The sequence below is a fragment of the Narcine bancroftii genome, chromosome 6 (genome assembly GCF_036971445.1).
Source record: "Narcine bancroftii isolate sNarBan1 chromosome 6, sNarBan1.hap1, whole genome shotgun sequence".
NCBI classification, from domain to species: domain Eukaryota; kingdom Metazoa; phylum Chordata; class Chondrichthyes; order Torpediniformes; family Narcinidae; genus Narcine; species Narcine bancroftii.
The window spans coordinates 203,100,818-203,123,780 of record NC_091474.1 but is presented as its reverse complement, the minus strand read 5'-3'; the positions used below and the strand labels follow the sequence as shown (position 1 = coordinate 203,123,780).

The 22,963-nt window shown below is 41.7% G+C and overlaps 1 protein-coding gene and 1 long non-coding RNA gene across 11 annotated transcripts in view; one reads left to right on the top strand and one right to left on the bottom strand.

The window, feature by feature from the left end:
- Positions 1-1,074: 1,074 nt before the first annotated feature.
- Positions 1,075-22,549, bottom strand: LOC138736965 (uncharacterized). 2 transcript variants are annotated; one of them, XR_011340682.1, is made up of 7 exons: positions 21,936-22,549; positions 15,239-15,348; positions 11,625-11,689; positions 5,062-5,195; positions 3,817-3,964; positions 1,492-1,636; positions 1,075-1,325 (listed from the first exon to the last, which is right to left on the bottom strand). It is a non-coding gene; the product is annotated as an uncharacterized lncRNA (long non-coding RNA). The 2 variants fall into 2 exon arrangements; XR_011340683.1 differs by having other exon boundaries at positions 11,659-11,689.
- The window catches only part of LOC138736964 (3',5'-cyclic-AMP phosphodiesterase 7B-like), a 214,496-nt gene continuing 213,451 nt past the window's right edge, over positions 21,919-22,963 (top strand). For 4 of the 9 annotated variants that reach the window (XM_069887241.1, XM_069887244.1, XM_069887243.1 and 1 more), the window contains exon 1: positions 21,919-22,244. In XM_069887241.1, the coding sequence (XP_069743342.1) occupies positions 22,224-22,244 (21 nt within the window). In that variant the 5' untranslated portion in view covers positions 21,919-22,223. Of the gene's footprint in view, positions 22,245-22,265; positions 22,400-22,963 lie in introns of those variants that run through there. The other 5 variants (XM_069887248.1, XM_069887247.1, XM_069887245.1 and 2 more) reach the window with 2 other exon arrangements.

Sequence of the window (22,963 nt, the reverse complement as noted above, 5' to 3'; positions counted from 1 at the left end):
TTAGACTTATTATCTATGTACTAGTATTTTGGGGGAAAGAATGTTGTGGGAACGCATTACATCATCACGCAAATTACATGGGTGTCGGGAATATACAAGTGATGCGGTAAAGGTGCAGTTCATTTGTGTACGCGCACCATTTAGTTTAAGAATAAAGAATGTGAACTGCTCAACCAAGAAGTATCTAAAATAATTTGGACATGACAGTAAAGACAAGACAGAAACTGTGGAACCAGATGGGAGTGGGGTTACCTAAAATTCGGAAAATTGATGTTCATGCCTTTTAGGTTTAAAGCTGTCCAAGAGGGATATGATGTAATGTTCCTTGATTAATTTTGGCCTCAGCTGACAATGGATAAGGCTGAGGGCAAACATATCATATTGGAGGAATTACTGGATGAGTGGAAATGGTTGGCTATGGAAAGTTCAAGCTTAGCCACACAAATAGAGTGCAGGCCGCAAAACTGCATGCGGCCTCACTGATGTAGAGGAGGTCACACTGAATATGCTGATTGCAGTAGATTAGATTGGACAATATACATGTAAAGCTCTGCCTCACCTGTGGCCCTGGAGAGAAGTGAAGGAGGAGATGGAGGGAGAATATATCCACCATCTTGGGCCCAGACCCTGCGGCTCCTTTAATGCCCCTTTTAAAGGCTGTATGGAGCCATCGGTAATTGGACTGGGCAGTAGAACCCTACAGAGGAGCGCTGTGTCTCCGCTCCCCACTCTCAATATGTCCACACCAGCGATGGCTCTGGCATTGCAGCAGATCTGGCAGTGCCATTTTTTCTTCCCTTATACCCCTTACTTAGAAATTGTTCCCCTAATTTCATATTAGCAGCCATGGAAAATATCCTATCCTAAATCCTGCAAGAGTTAAACAAGAAAGTCTGCATATTCTATCTGGTGAAGGACCCAGGCCTGAAATGTTGGATGCTGCATGACCTGTTAAGTTTCCCCAGCACTTTTGTGTTTTAATAGTTTTGTGAGTTTTCATTAAAAATCATTAAAGGTGTTTAATTAAACACTGGTGATTTTTTAAAAAGGCTATTTTTAATACTTATTCCACTAAATCACAGTTATTTATTTCCATTCCAAGCCCTGCGACAAAAATAGATAACTATGTTTATCCATCCCAGATGCTGCTTTGCCGAGTTATTCTCAGCATTTTCTGGATTTCCAATATTCATGTGGCTGAGAGAAACACAAAGAATCGATAATGGATTCCGACGTGAAATGTTGACTGATTGTTTCTGTCCATGGATGTTTCCTGACCCAATGATTTTCTTCAGCTGCAATTTTTGTTCCAAAATGTTTGCTTCCTGAAAAGAAAATGGAGGATTATGATAATAGACAACTTCAAATTGAACATAAAGATCATTTCAAATTTGCTGTATCGCATCGGAAGTTCAAGAAACTTTCACTTTTATTGAATTTAGCACGTTTAATTGCATAGTGATGCTGACATATTGCATTAGTTCAACTGACCTAAAAATGTTTTGCCACTGATTTTCATCTGTACTCAGCATCTGATGGCACTCTTGTCAGGGTCTAACAATAGTCGATCAGCATTGATGGATTCCATTTGCTCTGATACCACTTTTCCATGATCGCAATGTCCTGGTGAAACTGACTGCACCAAGATCAGCAGGGAAGGAGTCCAAATGTGAAAGCAGAAAATTAATTTTCAATGACATGTTGCATTTCATGGTTTTTTATCCTTGAAATAGGCTTAAAAAATGACTGGAAGTCTCAGAATAGATTTTGCAGGGTATCTAAAAATCTGTACATGATAGGAAATTTTTAAGGCGATTTTCATGATCAAAATCCATGACATACACCCAAAAATGTTCAGGAACATTGTTTATTGTTATTTTCTTTGCACTGATTTACTTTTGGATCAAATGCTGACAGCTTATCACATGATGTATGAGATTTTTATATAATGCTTCTTCACTTTGATACAGATAACTTTCTAAGTGAGGATGAATTTTATCTTCTGCTGCAGTTATTTTCCTTGTGAAAATGTGCTCACAGTTGCTACTTTCCTTGGAGCAAGCAAATTGAACAGGTTTGGAATATCACAAAGGATCACAATACGGCAGCCTTTGGGGGGGGCCCCCCGCCAAAAAATACCAAATATAGCAGGCATTCATTCTTACCTCAAGACTACATTAACAATTGAAGAATTCCCTGCCTTGCCAATTTGAAAACTAGTTTTTACTTCACAGGAGGAGCCTATTACAGAGCTATGTTATTTCCTTGAGCTGACCTGTGAGATATATTTCTATCTGGTGCATGTTTATCTGTTTTCCTGAGAATATAAACATCAGTATCTAATTAAATGTTAAAAATTTCTGATCCATAAAACCACCAAATTTTCTTATTAGTCAAATGGCTGTTCATAAAGCATATTATTAGAAATAGTAGAACTAATACATTCATTCCCTTGAGCCAGATGAACTATTCAGTGGCTGAACTTGTATATCAACTCCACATCCTGCTCTATCTCATATTCCTGATTCCCATCATGCCCAAGAATTGACCAATCTGTCTCAGTCTTAAGTGCATTTCAACAGCTGAGCTGCCACAGTTCTCTGGGGTAGAGAATTCAGAAGATTTACAACTCTCAGAGCAATGAAATTTCTCTCATCTCAAGCCTAAATTATTGACCCTTCATTCTTAGACAATGACCCCATTAATAGACTCTCCAGCAAAGGAAACGATTTCTCAGGATCTCATCTGTCAAGTCCTTTAAAAACATTATGCTTTCAATGAGATCCCCTCCCAGTTTTCTTAATTCCACTAAATGTAGACAATTCTATTCAATCTCCTCTCAGTAAACTGGCGAACCTTCATTGTTCCCCTTCTACAGGAAACAAATCTTTTCTTGGGTAAGAAGATCAAAACTGTATAAGGTACTTTAATATTTAGTTTCAATAAAGACTTCCAAAATATCAGGAAGACTTCCTTACTCCTATACATCAACCTATTTGCATAAAAATTAAAATATCATTTGTTTTTCAAATTACTTGCTGTACATACATTTTAAAAATTGGTAATTTGTGAAAATACCAAATGTTTACTGCACCTTCTTAAAAATTCTACTTCAATATTATTCCTGCAGCACATTTCCCTCCATTAGCTTACATCCCTTTGCACGCGCTTTCCATTATCCTTGCAGCTTGTTTTCCCAGTTCATTTTGTAACGATATCAACATTGGATATATTAGACCAGACTGTGTTTAATCTGGCATGCATTTCCTGCCCTTGATGCTCATAACTTCTGTGGACTGAAGGTTCAATGGAATAGTGTTGAAATCATTTGATTCATTAATCCTTATGGCTAGGGAATGGAATATGAGAGTCAGAATGTCTTGAGGTTGTTTAAACGTGTTACATGGAGTATCAGGTATAGTTTAGGTCTTCTTACCTGCTGTCAAAGTGTCTTTATAATAGAAGTTTTCTTATTTAAAAAAAACTAAAGCCAAACTTTTGATAATAACTCTGATAACCAACCAAAACCATATACCATGATATGATACCTTATGGACATTTAAAAGACTCTTAGACAGGCATATGGATGTTAAAAAAAAGGGGGTTATAGACTATGAGGGAAGGAAGGGAAAGATTGATCATTAAGTAGATTTGTATACGTCAGTCCATCATTGTGAGATAAAGGGCCTGTACTGTGCTATACTGTTCAATGTTCTATAAATTAATACATTTATATTGTCAGGCTCAACTTGAGGTCAGGCTTTAGAAGAGCAGCTCCATCTTGGAACTCCACCTGGTCAGCAGCTATCAACGAACCTTATTCTGGACTTTGTTCTCGGTGGCCTCCACAGCTGGGCTGTATCTACTACCTCTTCAACCAGCTCAGTTACCAATCCTAGTTCCTTTGTGTTTCTCCCAATCCTGGAGCCCCCTTCCTTGGATTTACACCAGATACACTGCCACCCTGCAATTAAATAAAATGTTGATCTTTTTTTAAATATTTATTTATAAAGAGCTGGCCCATATTAATTTTAAGTTTCAAATCTCAACATTTTTGTGGACATCTGACCTGAAGAGAACCAACACAGAAAATTAAGCCAAAGCAGAACAACGTGGATGCTGCCTCAGCATTCTGATCCCATTAAGCTCACTTGAGGTACTCAGGTCTATTTTATTATCATAGGTAACTGTCTCTGATAACTCAATATATTTTAAATGAATTTACTTTAAGATGAATAAAACTAATTGTAGAAAATGGTCAAAAACAAATTTATTTTAAAAAATAACAAATTAAAGCCCCAGCCTTGCTGGTGAAAGTCTCGTCCCATGAAAGAATGTAAAACTGTCGATGATTCTTATAGTTTGTATTAAACTGAACCTAAACTGTTTATATCTCAGTTGTGCTATTTTCCAGACAAGCAGTAAATGTCACAATTAGAAATGTTTTGGCACTATTTTATTTAATTATAATTAAATTGACTCCAAAGAAACTTGTTTGATGGAAATATTATATTGCAATGATTGTGTGAAAGAATACAAAATATTTAAATATTAATAATTTTTAAAAGGCCTTTTCTCTTCTTGTTCTGCAGACAGAACAATAAATTCTGATAAAAGGTCAACACTGTTTCTTGCTTTATAGGTCCTGCTCGGCATGCAGAATATTTCCACCACTTCCACCCTTCAGGCCCATTGAGATTACTCTGCAGAGACGGAGCATCATGATAAAATTAGTTAGCCCCATTGCACCAAATTTGATCAGTACATTCTAATTTAAAAAGTATTTGGAAATTTGGAATATGCACCAATGACATTGGTTGCCGCCTACGCTTTAAAGATTTCAAAAACTGAGAATGACAGATTTCCATAAGCGTTTTGGGACAACAGAGTGTAGATCAATCATAATCAAGCTAAATTGTGGAGCAGACTTAATAGATTGAAAGACTTATTCATGTTCCTATTGACAAAGACATGGTCTTTGAAGTTTCTGATATTTTTACTCATGAGCTACAATAAACATTCAATCTCAATGGAAGAGGAGCTGCACATGATGTGACTCACCAAGCTTATTGCTGAAAAATGAAATCCTCATAGTGCTATGGCTTTTCCTTTTCAATCCAATTTCCCTTCACATCGTTATGAGTGCCAATGTGGAAATATAACCAAGAGACACGGGTGACTCCAGATGCTGAAATCTGGAGCAAAAGAAAAAAAAAACCGCTGGAGGAATTCAATGGGTCAACCAATATCTGAAAAGTCAAAGAGATGGTCAACATGTTTGTGATAGTACAGATCTATCACCAATGTATATAGTGTATATAGTTACAGTATCTAGACTGTGCTTACAACGATTGGCTGAGAGCTAAGCCACGCCTTCTGTCTGGGCCTTAAAGGGTTGTGTCCCTAGCCTGGTCGGATCATTCCGAACTGGTCGGCCACCTGTGAAGAGCTCCTGTCTTTTGCTAATAAAAGCCTTGGTTTGGATCAACGTCTTTGATTCTTTCGACGAGCTCTACAATGTTGTATTGAAAACCTGCATCATGATGGAGAATATAGTGAGGTTATCACCAGTGTAATGAAGTGAGAGGTGTGAGACTGGGGCTGGTAAGTGATATGTGCATCTAGTTAGGAGAGAGCGGATGAGCAGATGGGCTCTTAATTCTTATGGCATGTTTTCCTTATTGTTTTGTTTAACCGTTCATGTTTTTAAAATGTTTTTGAATATCAGAAGGATTCAGAAAAATTTAATAATTGTCACAGATTAGGCCATCAGGCTGTGAATTTGTCGAAGTTCTTCCAGATGCAAACGAAAATGTTAAAACAGACATACAGGTATGCTTGAAATCTGAAATAATAATTAGCAGGTTATCTGTGGAAAGAGAGGTGGAATCAGGTGAAAGTGGGTGAAACACAAAGAGAGGCAAGAAAAGATGGAGAGAGGGGAGGGTGGAGGGTGGAGGCAAAGACAAAAGGTGGCAGGTGAAAAATGGAGACAAGTAGTTGCAGATGCAGTACTTGTTAAGTAAGCTGATAAAGTGGAACTAGATAACAGAGGGAAGATGGGAACCAGTTGGGGGTGGTGGGAAAAGAAGAGAACCAGAAAGTGAAGTGTGTGGGTGAGAGCAAGATGGGGGGGGGGAAACCAGAAAGAGAAAGGAGCACAGGGAAAATGGGTTACCTGAAGTGAGAAAATTCAATGTTCATATTTTCAGGCTGTAGACCAGCCATTCTCAACCCTTTTTGGCTATGGCCCCCTGAGGACTCTGCTTAAACTATATGGGCCTCCTCCCCTGTGAAGCAGTCAAGCTTAGTTGGTTTCTTCTGTATTTCTCTCCTACTGACAACATTTTTAAAAAAAAATAATGATTTCAGTCCATTCCCCCCGCCCCCCCGCCCCCCCCCCCCCCCCACTTAAATGTGCTCAGGCTCCCAGCCTTGCCGTTGAAAGTCTTGTCCCATGAAAGAATCTCAATGATTCTTATTAAACTGTACCTACAGAGTGAGGGGGGGGGGGTCATATAGCCCCATTGAGAGTGGCTGCTGTGGAGCATCGAGGTGGAATATGAGGTGCTGTTTAGAGTGGTTAGAAATTTAACGTTTGCCCGGTTAGTGAATGATGTTCCTTTTTAAAGAAAATGTCCTGAATTAGTCCAATTTTTACCTATTACAAAGAACTTTGTAGAAAATACAAAGCTGACTAAGGTGGATTTCAGTAATTCTGTAAATTACTGGATGTTGATAATGTTTTAAATAATTGCAGGTGTGCCATATAGGTTGCTATCCACCCTTACGTGCAGCATAATCAGTTTTAAGGGCCATAATTAGTTGAATCTCCATTGGGATGACAAACTTTAAAATAGGTACGAAATACTTTCTCTGCACTTTATAAAAGATTAATTTATAAATGTACATGATGTTGCAACATCTGATATTTTCTCATCAGTCGTTTGCAGCATTATCACCATGGTTAGATTAAGATTTCTGATTTCAGATTTATTGTCAGAATATATACATGACATCACATACAACCCTGAAATTCTTTTTCCTGCTGGCCAGGCATAATTATCACTTATTGACTGCACAAAAAAAACTGTACACAAGGTGCACATGTAAACAAATAAACAAATGTAAACAAGTGACTGTGTAATACAAAGGAGGAAAAAAAAAGCAAACAATAAACTGTCCTTAAATGAGTCTCTGATTGAGTTTGTTGTTGAGGAGTCTGATGGTGGAGGGGCCTGAACCTGGTGATGGATGTCTTGTGGTACCTCTTTCCTGATGGTAGCATTGAGAACAGAGCATGTGCTGGGTGGCATGGATCTTTGATGATTGCTGCTACTCTCCGATGGCCGCGTTCCCTGTAGATATTCTGTTGTTGCAGTAGCAAGGTTATTCTGTAGATAAATGAGTGTTCGCTCTTACTACTGTCATCCTGGAATTATTTGAAAAGGGACCCCTGAAAGAGGGAACTCCCATCAAGTAAGAGATCTTTGTTATTCTTTGACAGTTAATTATCTTTGTAACTGCAGGAAGCATTACATTAACTAATTCATAGATTCGTAGAGTTAAACAGTACAGAAACAGGCCATTCAGCCAACTTATCCATGCTGACCAGAATGTTCTAATGGTCTATGCTAATTTTATTTGCCTGCCCTTGACCCATATCCTTCTACCTGACCAAATGTCTTTTAAATATTGTAATTACATCTGCCTCTACCACTTCTTGTTCCATTGCCTTTTGTTTGAAAAATGTGCCCCTTAGATCTCCTTTAAATATTTCCTCTCTTACCTATCACTGATGTCTTTAGTTTTAGACTCCCTTATCCTAGGAAAAGGACTGTATCTACTCTATCTATACCTCTTATAATTTTGTAAACCTCTGTAAGGTAACCCCTCATAATCCTTCACCCCAGAGAAAACAGACTCAGCCTATCCAATCTCTCTTTATAACTTTGGTCCTCCAGATCAAGTCCTTGTGAATCTCTTCTGCACACTTTCCAGCTTAATCACATCTTTTTTTACAGTGTGGGAACAAGAACTGCTCACAACACCCCAAGTGCAGCCTAACCAACAATTTATACAACTTAACATAACATCCCATTTTCTGTCTTCAAAGCCTTAGTCAATGAAGGCAAGCAAACCATATGCCTATGCATCACTCTGTCTCCCTGTGTCGCCACTTTCAGGGAACTCTGTACTTGTACTCCAATATGTCGCTCCACACACTCACTCCAGGATCCAGCCATTCATTGTGTGTGTCCTTTCACAAGATCACAAGATTCAAGAGCAGAAGCAGCCCAATCTGCCCGTTGGGTTTGCTCTACTATTTAATCATGATCTGATCCTTTCCTGGTTTAACTTTCCCAAATGCATTATCTGACACTTAACTAATTTAAAATATATCCATCATTCCTTTTCCCAGTTCCCTAGTTGATCTCGATTCTGTTGTAAACCTAGACCACCTTCTTCACTGTCCATATTGGCAATTTTGGAGCCATCTGTAAACGTATTAATCAGGCCATCTACATTCTTTTCTAACAAAAGCAACTATTTATTCTAGTTGAGCAATTTTGTATGAACATCACCAATGGAGCATTATTTTCTGAAAAGGTGTAAATTAAAAATTAGATTGAGGACAAGTATGCTACAGTATGGGTTTTCAGCTGGCCCAATTTCTGATTTTCACAGAGCAAGAAGGAGAAAGGAATCTATAGAGTTGTGGCAATTAATAGACATTTTCTCATTTTATGTTGACTTAAAAAATCAAAGTTTTGTGTTCATAAACTCAATGCAAATCAAAATTAGTTGGGGGAAGAAGCAGCCAAAAATAATCAATGAAAACTGAACTAAAAATCAATAACTTCAAAACAATTAACGAACATTCTCTAGATGATTTTCAATCCTCCACAGTAAGAGAGAGATAAGAGTAATGTTGATTCTGTGAATGGTGTTGAACAAAGGAAGTGATTGAAAAAATATCAGTGGAATATCAGATTGTAGAATGGCATACTGTAGTCATATTGGTCTGACCGGTCAAGACTTATAGTCTTGCATGCATATCTATCCACTGACATAAAAATATATCTTGAAACAGAAAATTTACATGAAGCTGTGTTCTAAAGTCAATATTTAAGTTAGTTGGATGAACAATCCAGAAGCCTAGATAGGTGATTTAATGTTCGAATCCCACCAGAGCTGCTAATTCAATTAATTTTGTATTTAAAAGCTAGTGTCAGTAAAATGGCCATACTAACTTGATGGAGTTAAAAATCTTCCTGCTTTATCTGTAGTCTTTTAGAAAAAGTGTATTGCTTTAACTCAGTCTGATTTGTACATTAGATCTGTCCATATGTGACTCCAGACACACAATATGAACAATTTTTAACTTTTGTTTGAAATGACTAAACTTGGTGCTCTATTCAAGGTAAATTCAAAGAGAATTTGAATTTTGGTGCTTTTGTCATTTAATCCACTTCTCATGAATGTTTTATTTTACAAAATTTGGTCAAAATTGAGAACATTTTCGTTTCTTTGAGACCAGGCATTTTTGGAAGACTCCATTTCAAAACGCTGTGATAACTCAATCTTTGGCTTGGCTTCGCGGACGAAGATTTATGGAGGGGGTAAAAAGTCCACGTCAGCTGCAGGCTCGTTTGTGGCTGACAAGTCCGATGCGGGACAGGCAGACACGATTGCAGCGGTTGCAAGGGAAAATTGGTTGGTTGGGGTTGGGTGTTGGGTTTTTCCTCCTTTGCCTTTTGTCAGTGAGGTGGACTCTGCGGTCTTCTTCAAAGGAGGTTGCTGCCCGCCAAACTGTGAGGCGCCAAGATGCACGGTTTGAGGCGTTATCAGCCCACTGGCGGTGGTCAATGTGGCAGGCACCAAGAGATTTCTTTAGGCAGTCCTTGTACCTTTTCTTTGGTGCACCTCTGTCACGGTGGCCAGTGGAGAGCTCGCCATATAACACGATCTTGGGAAGGCGATGGTCCTCCATTCTGGAGACGTGACCCACCCAGCGCAGCTGGATCTTCAGCAGCGTGGACTCGATGCTGTCGACCTCTGCCATCTCGAGTACTTCGACGTTAGGGATGAAAGCGCTCCAATGGATGTTGAGGATGGAGCGGAGACAACGCTGGTGGAAGCGTTCTAGGAGCCGTAGGTGGTGCCGGTAGAGGACCCATGATTCGGAGCCGAACAGGAGTGTGGGTATGACAACGGCTCTGTATACGCTTATCTTTGTGAGGTTTTTCAGTTGGTTGTTTTTCCAGACTCTTTTGTGTAGTCTTCCAAAGGCGCTATTTGCCTTGGCGAGTCTGTTGTCTATCTCATTGTCGATCCTTGCATCTGATGAAATGGTGCAGCCGAGATAGGTAAACTGGTTGACCGTTTTGAGTTTTGTGTGCCCGATGGAGATGTGGGGGGGATGGTAGTCATGGTGGGGAGCTGGCTGATGGAGGACCTCAGTTTTCTTCAGGCTGACTTCCAGGCCAAACATTTTGGCAGTTTCCGCAAAGCAGGACGTCAAGCGCTGAAGAGCTGGCTCTGAATGGGCAACTAAAGCGGCATCATCTGCAAAGAGTAGTTCACGGACAAGTTTCTCTTGTGTCTTGGTGTGAGCTTGCAGGCGCCTCAGATTGAAGAGACTGCCATCCGTGCGGTACTGGATGTAAACAGCGTCTTCATTGTTGGGGTCTTTCATGGCTTGGTTCAGCATCATGCTGAAGAAGATTGAAAAGAGGGTTGGTGCGAGAACACAGCCTTGCTTCACGCCATTGTTAATGGAGAAGGGTTCAGAGAGCTCATTGCTGTATCTGACCCAACCTTGTTGGTTTTCGTGCAGTTGGATAATCATGTTGAGGAACTTTGGGGGACATCCGATGCGCTCTAGTATTTGCCAAAGCCCTTTCCTGCTCACGGTGTCGAAGGCTTTGGTGAGGTCAACAAAGGTGATGTAGAGTCCTTTGTTTTGTTCTCTGCACTTTTCTTGGAGCTGTCTGAGGGCAAAGACCATGTCAGTGGTTCCTCTGTTTGCGCGAAAGCCGCACTGTGATTCTGGGAGAATATTCTCGGCGACACTAGGTATTATTCTATTTAGAATAATTTGAGTTATATTATTCTATAACTCAATACCTGAGTATATTCAGCACAGAAACGTTTCAATAATAAAGAAAATAAAAGAATATGGGGAAGTAAAAGAAGATATTGAGGTTGAAGATAAACTGTGATCTTACCAATTAATAGAAACTAGTCTGAAGGAAAAAATGGCCTACTTTTACTTATTATCTTATAATAAATAATTATGATATTCAGCAAAATACTGAAGAAATATAGGATCTGAATGAGAGGACAAGATGATATTAGCAAGCACATGTATATAAAAGATAATGCAAACACAGAACGCAGAACAGTAAAACACAGTACAGCCCCATTGGCCTACAATGTTGTGTTTGCCAATATAAACCTATACCACAATCAACTTAACCCCTCCCTCCCTCCCAGTCCATAACCTCAAATTGTTTTTACATCCATACACTTATCTAAGAGTCCCTGTAGTATCAGCATTAACCATTATCCCCAGCAATGCAATCCAAGCACCCACCACTCTGTGTAAAAAAAAAACCTACCTCTAACACCTCCCCTAAACTTTCCTCCACTCACCATAAACATATGTCCTCAGATATATTAACACCTGGGAAAAAGATAGAACAAAGCCATTAAAACAATTCATTAAACAAAAATCACAATATTTCATATGTTGTCATGCATATATTGTGGGAAAGTGTGTGATAATGAGTATCTACTGAAGTACTGAAGTTTTGTTGGAATTTTTGATCCCTACAACTTGGAAAACTATTGGAATGAGTATGAGGAGAGTTAATCCTGGAGATGGTGAACAGGTGAACAAGGGTTTCCACTGTAGTGAAGTTAAAGTAAGGTTGGATGTGTAATGTTATAAGCTGAGAGGACCCCAAAACCCAGCAGCAATAGATATTCACCAAGACAAATTGTTACTTAAAAAGTTGCATTTAATTATCTTTAAACATGAAAATAGAATCAAATTTTAACTTATCTCTATTGACTTACTTAACCAAGCTTGACCCCCTTCTAATTCTAAGCACACGTGTATGTAATGTGTGTGTAAGTTCAGAAGAGTTCTTTGGTTCACAGTCCAATCTCACCTCATTCCGCCAAGTTCACTGGTTGCAGGCAATTCTTATAATGTGCACATAATTTATCATTTATAAAGATCACCAGGCTTTGGTGCTTGAAAGGTAAATCAGGAAGGTTCTTGTCGGTTTTCAGAGAGAGATTTGTTGTTCCTTTTTAATCAGCCACATAACCTCTTTCTTTCAGGTCACCACAGAGTTCCTTTCTATTTCTCTTATTCCAAGTGAAACATTAGACAGCCAGTCCTCTCCTCTTGTATGAACCACAAGGGCTTTGACCAGGCCATTTTACAACTGGGCTTTCCATAGGTTTGCCAGCTTGTCCTGTTCCAGTCTCAGCTACTGTCTGCTGGCTGTTACACTGTACAAGATCTCTGTCTGTCTCTCTCTCTCTCTGACTCTCTGAGAAAAAGCCTGTTTGACTCTCACTGATTTCAAAACCACATGACCCTCTTAGAACAGCAAGCTCTCTTCCAGACAGCAGCAGCTCCAACATGGTCTTTGCTTTTTGTAAACAACAATCCATTAGTGAAATCTCTTGAGCACTCTTCAAAGCTCTTGCTAAAGAACTGAGGCCCCGATGTGACTAGCATGGGGCAGAGCTCCAGTATATCAAATAAGTTCTGTTTAAAAGTGTCTGTATGTGACCTACTCTAACAAACCTCTCCCTATTTATTTCCCAAAAACATCTATATACTCTGTCACAGTGAGATCATGAGCACAGGTGAGCTTCGTGACTTGCTAGATTTTAAGCTGTATATCAGTTCTGAATTTAATAGAATGTTGAGATAACATATCATTCAGTTCAATTTCAGTGAAGCTGGAGATAAACAGAGGATCATTGGAAAGAGAATAAAAGTTTCCTGAATAAACTATTTGTTTGCTATGTTGACAAAGATACAGTAATTTTAATAATTATTTTTCTCATCCCCATGGAATGGTTGAATTATACAGATGAATGAATTCTTTTGCACATTTGATATGAATCTGTTTAGACAATTAGTACAGATTGTAAAATAAAAAAAATTACAATACAATTCTATTAGATTATGATAAGATTGTATTTTAAGTTGTAAATCTCATGCGCTTTTTTTAAAAAAACTAAATAACTAGTGCAACCATAACTGTATTTAAAAATGTAAAGATCGGCCTCAAAGATATTTAGTTGAAGTAGAAAGAGAAAATTCTGGACACTTGCAAGATCATTAAGGTTAAGGCCAGAAATATGTTGTGATCCAAACCAGACTAAAGCACAGGGGGCTGAGACCTCTTCTACCTTCCATACTATTTAGTTCTTCCAAAATAAGATTGACAATCTCAGGACAAGGCTGCTCTATCGGAGACAGGTGAGACCAATCTCAGTTGTTTGCTGCACCAAGATCTGGCTAACCGAGAACACACCCGATGTCAGTGAACATGAGACAGTCCACCCCAATGAATTACAAATCATTGTTGATTACTTTAACCAGGTGTGTCTCAAGAAAACTCTGACCAATTATCACTGGTAATCTGCTACTGGTGTCAGTGCTGTGCAGTTGCTTAGAAAAAGGTGTAAGGCACTCTTCCCTCCGATAGCCTACAGGTCACCCTTGGGTAAGGTGTAGTAACTGTTTAGCCTCCCAATCAGGGTCAAGTGAAGACATGGAATGCAGATGGAAGATGGTTTTTACAAACAGATTCTACAAATTGGAATTTATGGTTGTAAAACTAAAATTGCTGGGCAGATGAACCTGCTGATCAATGGCTAGTAAGGTCACTACAACTGAAGAAGGCAACGTGAAACCACTTCAGTATTTTTTCCTTATATAATCATGAACTGAACATCGACTATGGACTCAGCTCAAATGAGCCTTCACTGAAGGAGAACAGGGGAGGTAACAACTACAATTTCAGAGGATCAGAGATTGTGATGGATGGAGAGTCAAGATCGCTCACACTGAACAGCAAGGCACCTGAGTGAAAGATGTAACATGCTGCACCAGAAGTCTCAGCACTTGATCACTGCTACACCAGGATAATGAAGGCCCACCATTCTTTCCCAAAAACTTAAAAAGGCAACAAAGGACAACTAAATGAGAAATAAGGAAAGGGAAGAAGGATTATGAAGGTAAATTAGCACAAAGTATAAAAACAGATAGCAAAAAATGTTATAAATATATAAAATGGAAGAGGGTGGCTAAAGTCAACTTAGGTTCCTTGGAAGATGAGAAAGGGAAATTGATATTGAGTTATGAGAAAATGGCCAAGGCATTGAACATTTTGTGTCAGTATTTACGGTGGAAGATGCCAAAGAGTGGTGAGTGGGATGCGAAGGGAGGTGAGGGCCTCAATAAAATAATTATTACAGAAGAGTTAGTGATGAGCAAACTAATAGGACTGAAGGTGGACAAATCTATTTGAAAATCGTTGAAACTACATTGGTGAGTACAGGTTTTCAGTGCTTGATCGGGTGTTCCAGATAAAGGATTGTGTACCTGTAGTTCATTGAAAATGCAAGTTAAAAGAAAAGGGAATATAAGCAGATGCTCAATATGGCTAGGACCTCCACTTTTAATCTAATTCACTGGCAATGAAGACATTAGATATGAAGATCAAGCCTGTGTAAAATCAACACTGGACTGGGAATTTGAACCATGTTTTCTTTTGTCTGGTAAATTATGTTAAACCAGGAATTGTACTCAAGGTAAAACAACTTAATGACTAAAGATTCAGAAGTTTGAATGTACACAATAAGCATTTTTTCTTTGGATACACAAATCAATATTTCTTCTACATACTCAGCTACCACCTGCTGAATTGTATAACAAAAATATTAGGAAGAGATAGAGAGTCAACTACAAAAGTATTATTTAGGCAACATTTATCACAATGTATTTAAGTTGAATGTGCAGTTTATTCTCCAGAGCATCTTTTGCTCCATCAGTGACTTAGGTGGGTTAAGCTCAAATTGCAAATATAAGTTTTTACATAAAACTGTATCTATGTGGATGGGAAAAAACAAATAGAATTAAATAAATATAATTAAGAGTGGAGAATTCAAGTACAACTGTATTGTTAAGCAAGTGACCCACCTTTAGCCATTTCTTGAATCCTCAATATTATTTTATTTAATTTTCACACAGTGGAAAAGAAGTTACCAGTTGGTAGAACTTCATCTCTTCATTTTGGAATTTACAGCTGACTAAATGACAATCACAAAAGAACGTTAGACAGAGATGTTTAAAAAATGGTAATGAAATCCTCCTAGTTTTGCATTCAACTGAATTAATTTTCATTAATGTGCTCTTCCCATGAAATGTTACATTTTAATGCAGATGAAGGTAATATCCTTCTATGTTTGTATAATGTACCCTGTTCCTTGGACTTCCAGCTCTTTTATCTCCCCCAAAGATATCAGATTCTGCAAAAATGCCAAAGAATCTAAGAGCACACTCTTTGATCTATACGTATCTGACATCCATAGTAACGTCTGCACATCACATATATTGTGCCAAATTAAAGGTGCATCTTCCCTAGTTGTCAGTAACACAAAATGGAGTCATGAAGTCACACACCACCGATTCACTTGTGATATGGCCTCAGCTTTTCTTTCTCCAACAGTTACAAGTTGGCCTGCTGGACATTTTGCACGAGGCCTGCTACTTGCAAAACATTTCGGTACTTTGTTTTAACATCGTCTTATTGTCCCATTAACCCACTTGCTTGAGGAAATCTACCACTTATTCCCACAGGATCAACTGTTTTCCCCAATCACAGGTCTTCCCTTACATATGCATTTCATATCCGTGTTTTCCAAGCCTTCTTGGCAACTTAAAATCAACTTGTTTTCTCTTCATCTTGGTTCTGAAAAAGGACTTTGACGTCAGTCCTTAACAAATCTACAGAGCCCTTCCAGTATTTTCTAATTCTAGCACCATCACTGTCTCAAGGACAATTATGGATGAGCAATGAATTCTGTTTTTGTCAGCAATGCCCAGATTCCAAAAATTAATGTAAAACAATATCATGAAGTACTTCTGATGTTCTTTCATAAAACCGCATACACAGCCCATTACTGTCATATCTCAATGCACAGCTTTAATTGTTCCAGTTATCAAGCCATTACTCCAGAACTCCCCCAACCTTCGCAGCTGAGGCATCCATCAAGGGAGCCATGTGTGCCTCCGTGCGTGGGTGCACCAGCAACATCGCACTGGTTTATGGCGTCTCTCGCTGCCATAAAAGCCTTGTCCGCCTCTTCCGACCAGGATAAAGTATTTTCCTTTGCGGCTATCATGGCAAAGAGTGGACGCATGGTACGGGAGGGACTGGGGATGAACCGATGGTAAAACTTCACCATCCCTACGAACTCTTGCAGGCCTTTGAGGGTGGAAGGTTTGGGGAAACGTTGGACGGCTACCACCTTCTCTGGTGCCAGGGTGGCCCCAGCCGCCGAGATGGTGTGCCCCAGGAACTGCAGCGACTGCTTGCTGAACTGGCATTTGGCCGCATTGATCATGAGGCCAAACTCAGCCAGCCGGGCAAACAGAGTGCGGAGATAGGCCTTGTGTTCTTTGCAGCTGTGACTGGTGATAAAGATATCATCTAAGTAGATGAACATAAAGTCCAAGTCCTTACTCACTGTGTCCATGAGGTGCTGGAATGTCTGGGCCGCATTCTTTAACCCGAAAGGCATCTGGAGGAACTAAAAAAGGCCAAACGGGGTGAGGATCGCAGTGTTTCCCACATCATCAGGGTGCACTGGGATCTGGAGATATCCCCACACTAGGTTGATTTTGGAAAAGAGCTGCGCACTGTGGAGGTTGGCCAAGAAATCTTTTATGTGGGGGACTGGGTACCTGTTGGGGGTTGTGGCGTCGTTCAGCTGTCAGTAGTCTCTGCAGGGTCTCCAGCCCCCAAACGATTTGGGGACTATGTGGAGTGGTGATGCCCAGGCACTGTCTGACCGCCAGACGATCCCCAACTCTTGGAGCCTTGAAAATTCCTCCTTCGCAGGCTGTAGCTTTTCGGGCAGCAGCTGTCTGGGCTCGGCGTGTAATGGGGAGCCTTGTGTGGTGATGTGGTGGAAAACTTCATGGGGGGAAGCGGCATTGAAGTGTGGCTCCAAGGTGGCGGGGAATTCATGGAGTATATCAGCATACTAGTGGCGGTTCCGGGGGTGATTTTGGGTCTGTAGGCATCCGTGGTGTCCAAACGCATGGAGTGCAATGTGCAGGCGTTGACCAGCCTCTTGCCCTTCATATCGACCAGCAAGCCGTGAGCCCACAGGAAGTTAGCCCCCAACAGCGCGGTGCCCACTGAGGCCAATATGAACCTCCAGTAGAGTTTTTCTTTACCGATCTGCATCTGCGCCCTGCAGGTGCCATAAGTCTTGATGGTGGAACCATTGGCCACCTGCAGGGTTGGACTGGGAGATCGGGTGTGAGTCTCTAGCGCTGTAGAGGGTAGGACACTCAGCTCGACCCTTGTGTTCACCAGGAAATGCCAGCCGGTGGATTTATCGGTGACATGAAGGAGGCTGTTTATGTGGCCAGCCGTCACAGCCATCAATGGCGGCTGGCCTGGTCTTTTCCCTGGAAGCTGCAGGGTTGCCAGCATTTATTGGCTTGCGCTCCCCAGCGCTGGTGATAAAAGCACCAGGTCGAATGGCTCTCTTCTGGCTTGTGCTTGGGGGTGGCTTGCAGTTGACTGATTCCTGGTCTTGAAACCTGGTCGAGGGCTGCCTCGTTCTCCCTCTTTGTGTGCCAGAGGGCATCCACTCGGGCCACCACCTTACGTAAGTCCATGAATCCTCGTCTGCCAGGAGCAGCTGGATATCCGCTCGCATTTGTTCAAGGAAAATCTGGTGGAAGAGGAAACAAGGCTTATGATCCTCCGCCATGGCCAGCATCTCATACATTAACGCTGACGGGCTGCGGACCCCAAGCCCATCCAAGTGCAAGAGCCTGGAAGCCCGTTGCTGGGGGATGAGGTCAAATGTCCCCAGGAGCAAGTTCTTGAGGGCGGTATTTTTACCCTCAGCTGGAGGATGATGGATGAGGTCGTCCACCCTTGCTGCTGTGTCTTGATCCAGTATGCTCACGACTTTGTAGAACATTGTGGCCTCCACTGAGATGTTTCTAAGGTGGAATTGTGCTTCCGCCTGTCCAAACCACATCCGTGGGTGATGGATCCAGAAGGGGGGGAGCTTGATTGCCACGGTGTTAACCTCAGTCGAGTCCATGTATCTGAGTCAAGAAAGGTGTCTGGGGTCATTGAGGTCACCACTGTGGCGCTCTGCGCAGTTGAAGAAAGGACAGCCACCACGTTGAGGGTCATTAATGACTGTTTATTTGAATTTAGTGCACGCCCCTTTAAGGGCAGTGCTGGCTAGGTCACCACGTGCATGGTGACGTCATAATCGCTGCCGGAGGTGCGCGCTGAGAGGAAGGTTTGATTCAGGGATGATGGCGCCATCTTCCCATGGCTGCTCAACCATATGGCGTTACACGCGGGGCCGGATCGCCATGAGAGAGTACGCCGCCACAGACTAACGATTATTGATTTCTGTTCTCAAATGTTTTGAGTCAAATGTAGTGATCCTGGGTTAACTAAACAGTAAACTGAATCATTTTTCTTAGTCCCTCAGTTATCAATTATACATTATGAAAAAGAACAAAACTATTGTCTTATGGTATAGGACCATCAATAAAGAACTGTTTTCTTGAAGTTTGACAAATTTTGCAAGATAATAGTTTGAACCCAGTTCTTCAATCACATTTTGTAGGAATGTGCTCTGTAAAGACTAGTGTAACACCAGATTGAATCTGAAAATGCATTGCTGTTGTGTATTTTTGATACACATAATTGTCTGTTAGTTGGTTGTTTTTCCAGACTCTTTTGTGTAGTCTTCCAAAGGCGCTATTTGCCTTGGCGAGTCTGTTGTCTATCTCATTGTCGATCCTTGCATCTGATGAAATGGTGCAGCCGAGATAGGTAAACTGGTTGACCGTTTTGAGTTTTGTGTGCCCGATGGAGATGTGGGGGGGCTGGTAGTCATGGTGGGGAGCTGGCTGATGGAGGACCTCAGTTTTCTTCAGGCTGACTTCCAGGCCAAACATTTTGGCAGTTTCCGCAAAGCAGGACGTCAAGCGCTGAAGAGCTGGCTCTGAATGGGCAACTAAAGCGGCATCGTCTGCAAAACTTCACAAAGATAAGCGTATACAGAGCCGTTGTCATACCCACACTCCTGTTCGGCTCCGAATCATGGGTCCTCTACCGGCATCACCTACGGCTCCTAGAACGCTTCCACCAGCGTTGTCTCCGCTCCATCCTCAACATCCATTGGAGCGCTTTCATCCCTAACGTCGAAGTACTCGAGATGGCCGAGGTCGACAGCATCGAGTCCACGCTGCTGAAGATCCAGCTGCGCTGGATGGGTCACGTCTCCAGAATGGAGGACCATCGCCTTCCCAAGATCGTGTTATATGGCGAGCTCTCCACTGGCCACCGTGACAGAGGTGCACCAAAGAAAAGGTACAAGGACTGCCTAAAGAAATCTCTTGGTGCCTGCCACATTGACCACCGCCAGTGGGCTGATAACGCCTCAAACCGTGCATCTTGGCGCCTCACAGTTTGGCGGGCAGCAACCTCCTTTGAAGAAGACCGCAGAGTCCACCTCACTGACAAAAGGCAAAGGAGGAAAAACCCAACACCCAACCCCAACCAACCAATTTTCCCCTGCAGCCGCTGCAACCGTGTCTGCCTGTCCCGCATCGGACTTGTCAGCCACAAACGAGCCTGCAGCTGACGTGGACTTTTACCCCCTCCATAAATCTTCGTCCGCGAAGCCAAGCCAAAGAAAGAGAAAAGAATTGTCTGTTAAATGAGTGTGGCTTGAGAAAGGGACAATCTTCCCTACCATCTCATCCACAAAAGCTGTCAGTCATCAAAACAGAAAACTAAAGGTGGTGAACTGATATAGCTTGTACTGGAAGCACAAACGCATCAGAAAATTATAGGTTCACATTCTCTTCAACAAACCACAGGTGTCAAAAATTCACAGTGGTGCTCTAATGCAATACTCATGGAGTACTTATTCTTACTTTGCACATTATTTATTATTGAATATTTACTTTCTGTATTGTACAGTTTGATTGCACCTTCTTCTTGTTTACATTTCTTTTTTGTATAGGTATCTTTTCTTGAGTAGGTTTTTTTTCCACTACCAATAAGTAGAAATTCTGCCAGACCTGCAGAGAAAAGAATCTTAGCATTGTATATGATGTCATGAATGTACTCTGACAATAAATCTGAACTTTGAGGGAGATAGTCCTGCTTGCATGAAACGTTAAATCAAACTCCTTCCTGCTCTGATATAAATGGAAAACATCCCATAGCCCTCGGTGAAGAACATTTATCATACTCAAAATTCTGATTAACATTTAACCCCCATCAACATTTCTTAAAGAAAATTAGAATGCTCTTTTTTGAACCTTGCTGCACATGTCAAAGGTACTTAACTGAATGCAAAGCACTCTACATACATGACCTCTCAAAAATGATCATCCCCATTTGTGGCAGAATCTGCATATCCTGCAAGAGAGATTTCACTAGAATGATTAAAAATAAATGCGAATTGGTCATTGGGCAGAATACAGAGTGGGAATAAATAGATTCGACACTTTTTCCAGAGAGGGAAGTTTGTCTTTTGAGACGAGATTGAGGTCCATATCTGTTCTTAAACTTATAACAACACAAAAAGAAGCCATTTAGCCCACTGGGTCCATTCCAGCTCCCAAGAGAGCAATCGCATCCATCCAGTTTTTCTCTCCTTCTTTCCTGTACCCCTTCAACTCTTTCTCTCTCATATTAACCTAGCAATATATCATTAGGAAATTGTAATTTGGAGTCATTCAGTGGAAACCAAAATGGTCACAGAGAGAACATACTAACGCCACACACACACACACACACACACACACCCACCCCAGGTCAGAATTCTCGAGATGTTAAATAGAATTCTTCATGATTTATAAAAATCTTACAGGCTGGAAGCAAGAAAGATGTTTCCCAGGCAGAGCCTTTCCGAATAAGGAGTCGGTCATTTACGGAGAGGAGGTGACATTTCTTTACTCAGAAGGGGCAACCCGATGGAACTTTTTAACCAACAGCTCCCCGAGTTCGTTCAAAACAGAGACGGATGGAATGTTCGGTCCCTGGGAAGATCTCGGATAACAGAACCGGTATGAAGGTTCAGCTGGGCGACTGATACATCAACTTCTTACGCAAGATAGAGGCTGGAGTGTTTTAACACAAAAACGAACGAAGATGATGGGATTGCGGAGGGAGGCTCAAAAACTAGAGACAAAGTGAGAGAGATCCAAGTAATTCTGACGGGATGCCTTATTTTATTGTTGCAGACGGAGACAACCAAATAATTTTTTGTATTTTTCTGGAAAAAAAACATTTTCAAATTTGTCCTCAAACAGTTGGGGGGGGGGGGGGTGCAAAGCCCAAAACCTCTCCCGCCGCCACTGGCGGGAACGATGGAATAAGGGGAAGTGAGAGCCGCCCCCTCTCATCAAAGGGACGTCGCGGAACCTTTAAATCGGAGCCACATTCTTGTGTAAAATTGAACGAAGTTTGCAGAACAGAGAGGGAGGGGAAATAAAGGGGGCGGGAGAGAGACGGAAGCATGGAGCGTTGGGCCGGCTCCTCCCCGTTTGAGTGACAGGGAAGCCCTGCCCCCCCCCTCCCTCCCTCCCTGTCCATCCACACCTCCCTCACATGGTCTGTGGGAGTCCTGTCCGCCTAGACGGGGGCTTCGTTATTTCAGCGCCGCGTTAAAACAAAATCTCGCCGGCAGAGAAGGAAGCTTCAACGCGCCGAAGCGTGGGTTCTCTCAGTTCATTCGGTGTGTTTTTCGATCTTTTTTTTTGCGCGCGTTTGTCTCGCGTTTTTTTTGGCCATCCTGGATGCAGCTGCTGGATTCTGCAGCGCGAGTCTTCATGAGCAACCCGCACCAATCAGAGGTCTCACGGCACGCGGGGGTCACCAGCCTGTCACTATGGTTCAATGTCTTGTTTAATGGTTGAGGTATGTATGATGGACGCTTCAAGGTGAGGAGGCTGGACCCCCACGTTTGTCCTTGTCTTTCTTCCCCTCCCCACCTCCTGAGGGGTGTCTCCTGGTGCTTTTTTTTGAAGTGACGTGTGAATCTAGATTGCTCTTGAAATTTGTACGTTTGCCAGGTGGGTTTTTTTTAATTAAAGGAATGCATTTCCCCGTTAACAAGATGAACATGCTGGAGGAACAGTGACCTGACCCAGTGGTGACGAACATGCCTCGCCGCTGGGACTTTTAAAGTCATCTAGAATGCGCCTGGCTTCCCAAGCTCCTGACCTGCGATGACAATGCCAAATAAGCTGGAGGGCGGTCTCGGTCCCCCCACCCCCCAACACCCCCCCCCCCCCACCCAACACCCCCCCCCCCCCACCCAACACCCCCCCCCCCCACCCGCCGCCAAAACCTCCTGCATCTTTTTTTTTGGTGTGTGTGATCACTTGCGTGCGAAATTTTTCGCGTGTTTAGTTTGCTCTCGTCGGCGAGTTGGGCACCGGAATGAAGGGTCTATTCGGGCCGTTTGGTTTCCCATCTGCAGAAGGTGCCCAGATAATTTCAGCGTTTGAACTCTCTCCTATTTGTTGTTGCAAATGAGTTAACTGGCGCGATCACGCCGAGCAGGGTTTTATTTTGCTAAAGTGTCACAAGAGCCTTTGCAGCAATGCCAGAAATAGAACAGAGTCACCATGGCC